Genomic DNA, 5,000 nt, shown 5'->3' with positions numbered 1-5,000 from the left:
TCTGAATGACGGAATAGGTTCTCCTGTTTAGTGTGTATGTATGTAAGTGTTTCTATTAAAGTTCGAGACACATGCTCATCAGTTGTACTTGCTTCAAAGCGCGTATTTTCGCCGGATGGAAACTGGGAGCTGCAGGGGAAAAAATGCGGAACGTGTTTGTAAACAAACCTAGTTCGGTGTGGGTTAGGTGCCTGCTGTCTCCGTTGCGTTTGTCGAAATAGCTTGTAAAAACGGGTTGGCAGAGAGTGTGCGACCTGGCCACGCCTTTGGTAATTTAGGATGCTTGATCTATATATATGTATATAGAGTTGAGATGAAGGATAAGACAGAGTTTCTCTCTGATTGACGACGCTCGCCAACATGAACTCAAAGGTAAACCTAGTCTTTCTCTCTCAGGGTGAAAGATAATATCTATCTTGGTTCACACTGACCACACTTATGTTATCCCAAAGACCCAGGAATTATTTTATTGTCCTTCTTAATATTCCCAGGAATCATTTTATTATCCTGCTTAATATTCCCAGGAATCATTTTATTACCCTGCTTAATGTTCCCGGAGTCATTTCGTTATCCTGTTTGATATTCCCAGGAATCATTTCATTATCCTGCCTGGTATTCCCAGGAATCATTTCATTATCCTGCTTGATATTCCCGGGAATCACTTTAATACTTTGCTTAATATTCCCGGGAATCATTTTATTACCCTGCTTAATATTCCCGGGAATCATTTAATTATCCTGCTTAATATTCCCAGGTATCGTCTTATTATCCTGCTTATGTTCCCAGGAATAATTTCATTATCCTGCTTATGTTCCCAGGAATAATTTCATTATCCTGCTTAAAATTCCCGAGAGTCAGTTTATCATTCTGCTTGATATTCCCAAGAATCATTTCAATATAAGGCTTGATATTCCCAGGAATCATTTCATTATCTTGCTTGATATTCCCGAAAATCTTTTTATCATCACGATTAATATTCCCGGGAATCATTTTATTATCCTGCTTAATATTCCCTGCAATCATGTTATTATTCGACTTGATATTCACCTATTTAAATCAACCTGCTAATGGTGTATCATTTTCAAAATCATATTTATCTCGAGGGAAAAAAAAAGAATATAACTTGGATTCAAACTGGTCCACTTATGTTATCAGAAAGATCAAAGTATCATTTAGTTATATTTAAAATCCACGCATTCAAATTAGATTGCAATTATGCAGGGTGTCCATAAAGTTCCAGTACCATTCAGAGCAATAAACACTTGTAATGGTACTGGGACTTTACGAACACCCTTTAGTATCATTATAGTATCTTTGGTAAACTTATGATTACCTTTGGTATTTTGCAAAATAATCATGGTATGATCCTTTAGATGAACAAGTCAGCGAATTCCTACTCGTATACATACATACACACACACACACACACACACACACACACACACACACACACACACACACATATATATATATATATATATATATATATATATAATATATATATATATATATATTATATATATATATGAATGCAGAAGCTATAACTGAAACGATTATTTTATTTTCCTGCTTAATATTGCCGTGTCTAGATTAGGCTGCTAATGCAATATAGTTTTCAAATTAATGATTATCATCTGTGCTTTTAAAAATAATTCATTTATAATTATACATTAGAAAAAAATTAATATATTTATTAATGTTTATTTTTTCTTCCAGGTCCTTCTTGTTGTACTCGGCTTGGCCGCCCTTGCCTACGCCCGCCCTGTGAGTATCAATGTATTTAGTAAATTCAAAGTAATTTATTAGTTTATAGAAATTGTAGAATATTCTTGCAAGAATCCTACTAAGGAGAGGTCCTTACATAGAACTAATCTCTCGCTCCTTGACCCTCCAGGGATCTTCAGAGGAATCCTTCGAATCCGGCGAGGCCAAGTACAACTTCAACTGGGCCGTGAGAGACGAGTCTTCCGAGAACGACTTTGGACACCAGGAGGCCCGCGAAGGAGACAACACCCAGGGATCCTACTACGTCCACCTCCCCGACGGCCGCCTCCAGAAGGTGTCCTACCACGTCGACGGAGATGACGGATACGTTGCCGCAGTCTCCTACGAAGGAGAGGCTCGATTCCCCGACTCTGCCTCTTACGGGTCTAACGAATCCAAGTAAATATAAGGATGTATTACCTTGGAAATTATTTATTTTATTTAAAGAATTATATAATTTAATTCTATTCAGATTTGTGCAAACAAGTTAATTTATTAAAAACTGCAAATAAGAAAATGACTCATCTATTTGAAAAATGTACATAATTTAATCCTTTTTAAGTTCATGAAAATAAATAAATTAAAAATTGCAAACATATTTTTTGTTATTTTTTACTACTTTGATACTTTTTATAAGCTTTTCTTGATGTATGATAACCTACTATGTATCATTTCCTGCCGTCAATGATATCCTACAAAGGAAATCAGCCACTGCTATTCTGAATAACTAGCTTGGCATATTGAATATAAAAGTATTGCTCAAAAGCATCTGAAACCCAGGCATTATAGCCCATATGAATCTCCCTACTCAACTGACCCGGCCAAAACCAAGTTTGGCCAGAAGATTTATGGCGAAAAGGCTGCTCGCCGACAGCCCCATTTGCATAAGTATTCAGGAGCGGCCTTAGAAAAGAGAAGACGGTGTTTACTTAAGTGAGAGATACAAGATTTATGTAACGTATTTTCTTCCTTAAATACGTCGTTCGTAATAGCGTGCCGATTCGTATAGATAGTGAGGACATTTTGAGCTATTTGTAGTGGAACTTTTGTTAAGTTTAATATTCGTTTTTCTTCTGAAGTTGGCGACGTGAATTACACAGAAACTATTCACTTATCTGTTACATTTCTCGTCAAGTGTATTTGTCTTTTCATTCCTTCTTTCTCTCTCTCTTTTTTTTTTAATTTTTTTATTTTTTATTTTTTTTAGTTGAAGAGCTTTATGGATAGAGTCAACAGACTGTAAGAAGCTCAATAAAGCTCCAAAGGGAAATCAGCTCTCTCTCTCTCTCTCTCTCTCTCTCTCTCTCTTTCTCTCTCTCTCTCTCTGTATCTCCTGCGTATGATCCCCGACAGGATAATGCAAAGATCTTCTGTTCGATAATCCGTGAATAAATCACTTATTCGTTCGTCAGTTGTGGTGGGTCATAGCTGGGTGAAACGAGAGAGAGAGAGAGAGAGAGAGAGAGAGAGAGAGAGAGAGAGAGAGGAGAAAAATCAAGGGCGTTTGTTTTTAGTGCTATGTCAAAATGCGTACACCATTTTTATATAATTGATTATGGAAGGGCTCGGTCAAGGTAATCCTTGCACAACTGGAGCGTAACTATTCATTGGGTACTCTCTCTCTCTCTCTCTCTCTCTATCTCTCTCTCTCTCTGATATTAAGCCATTTCTCTAGCAAGAAGAGTTTAAGTGACTGGGTTAACTAATTTAGTCAAACTGGAGATAAGACTGTTTATTAGTGCAACATTTTCAGTCAGGTCACGCCTCGATTTTATTCCTTTCATGTTTTGGTTTATTTCTTGCTACTATTTCGTTATCATAGAAAGGATAGCTGGCTTCCTCTGAAATATCCTAGAATCCTAATAACCTGAGTATCTTTTTAAATATCTTGAAAGCGGGTAACTTGATACCCTTTGCAGCCCAGGCTTGGAGAAGACAAGAAAAATGTGAAAAAGGGAAAATACTGGCCTTAAAGAAGAGGCAGGTGATAGGCCTACACCGTACAAGAACCATTTAAAAATGTAATCTTATGCCCATTTCTAGCCCAGGCCTGGAGAAGAGAAGGATAAGGGTAATAGGAAAAAAATTACCTTAACAAAGTAAGAGATAGGCCTATATCTATCTTAAAAGAGCTATTGAAATAGGTAACCTTGTGCCCATTTCTTGCCCAGGCCTGGGAAAGACAAGAAAAAGGAAAAAATTATCATAACGACAAGGTAAGAGATAGGCCCACATCTGTCTTAAAAGAGCCATTGAAATAGGCACCCTCACGCCCATTTCTTGCCCAGGCTTGGGAAAGACAAGAAAAAGTGTAAGAAGGAAAACTGTTGGACTTAACTGATGTTTCAGAACCGGATTTTTGAAGCCAATAGGTACTTCACTCAAAAGGTAGTGGTCAAATACTTGGCCTCTTGGCTGGTATATTACAGACTATTTTAATAGAAAAAAGTCTCCTTATACTTAATAATGTAAGTTAAAGACAGTCGATTTGAAATATATTTATTCACATAAATAAGAATGATGTGAGTGAAATAATTTACGCATGAACTCTTAGCATTCCAGAGTCACTGAGGACCTTCCAAAAAAATCTACTTGGACTCGTTGGAGTCGGGGGCGGAGTAACGGGGCCTTGGTGGGGCGTATCTGGGAGCCTCGAAGGACTCGTTGGACTCGTAGGAGGCTGAGTCTGGGAATCGAGCCTCGCCCTGGTAGGTAACCTCAGCCACATATCCGGAGTCTCCGTCGACGTAATACTTGACGGTCTGCAGGCGGCCGTCGGGGAGCTGGACGTAGTAGGATCCCTGGGTGTTGTCTCCGTCGCGGGTCTCCTGGTGGCCGAAGTCGTTCTCGGAGGACTCGTCCTTCACGGCGTAGTTGAAGCTGTACTGGGCCTCGCTGGATTCGTAGGATTCCTCGGAGCCAGATGAAGCCTAAAGTGAGGAAAAGTAAAATCATTAAAAATATTCACATAAATAACTCCATATCAAAGATACTAAATAACTCAGCGATGCGAGAAATGGTATTTGACAAAATTACTTGATAAATATCACTGGAATACTCACTCTTGGGGCTGCATAAGAGTAGGTCTCCCTGCTGTCAGCTGCGACAAAGGCAGCCAGACCCAAAACGATCATTACAATCTGAAAGAGAATCTTTCCTTAGTGCTGATTTGTAGTAGTTTTAAACTTTGTCTAGGTTTATCCTGAATAACAGAGCTATGATATATAATATTATAT

General features: G+C 38.3%; 2 protein-coding genes across 3 annotated transcripts in view; one reads left to right on the top strand and one right to left on the bottom strand.

Moving 5' to 3' along the window:
* LOC135226670 (uncharacterized) overlaps nt 1–5,000 on the bottom strand; it is a 126,324-nt gene that overhangs the window by 56,076 nt on the left and 65,248 nt on the right. The window contains exons 17-20 of the mRNA XM_064266380.1: nt 4,827–4,904; nt 4,356–4,694; nt 3,855–3,937; nt 1,937–2,150 (exon numbers count right to left, since the gene is read on the bottom strand). Coding sequence (XP_064122450.1) covers nt 1,937–2,150; nt 3,855–3,937; nt 4,356–4,694; nt 4,827–4,904 — 714 coding nt within the window. The remainder of the gene's footprint in view (nt 1–1,936; nt 2,151–3,854; nt 3,938–4,355; nt 4,695–4,826; nt 4,905–5,000) is intronic.
* LOC135194864 (pro-resilin-like) lies at nt 258–2,362 on the top strand. 2 transcript variants are annotated; one of them, XM_064221053.1, is made up of 3 exons: nt 258–372; nt 1,717–1,764; nt 1,895–2,362. In XM_064221053.1, the coding sequence occupies exons 1-3, from the start codon at nt 361–363 to the stop codon at nt 2,165–2,167; spliced, it is 333 nt and encodes a 110-aa protein (XP_064077123.1). In that variant the 5' UTR covers nt 258–360; the 3' UTR covers nt 2,168–2,362. The 2 variants fall into 2 exon arrangements, with proteins under 2 accessions (XP_064077123.1, XP_064077122.1); XM_064221052.1 differs by having other exon boundaries at nt 314–372; nt 1,717–1,776.

The sequence above is a fragment of the Macrobrachium nipponense genome, chromosome 15 (genome assembly GCF_015104395.2).
Source record: "Macrobrachium nipponense isolate FS-2020 chromosome 15, ASM1510439v2, whole genome shotgun sequence".
Classification (NCBI taxonomy): domain Eukaryota; kingdom Metazoa; phylum Arthropoda; class Malacostraca; order Decapoda; family Palaemonidae; genus Macrobrachium; species Macrobrachium nipponense.
This window is presented reverse-complemented; position numbering and strand designations above follow the sequence as displayed.

Excerpts from the sequence above, each read along its gene's own strand:
- LOC135194864 (XM_064221052.1), top strand. Across the intron at positions 1,777-1,894 it reads CCCGCCCTGTGAGTATCAAT|GGATCTTCAGAGGAATCCTT; the intron begins GTATTTAGTAAA and ends TTGACCCTCCAG.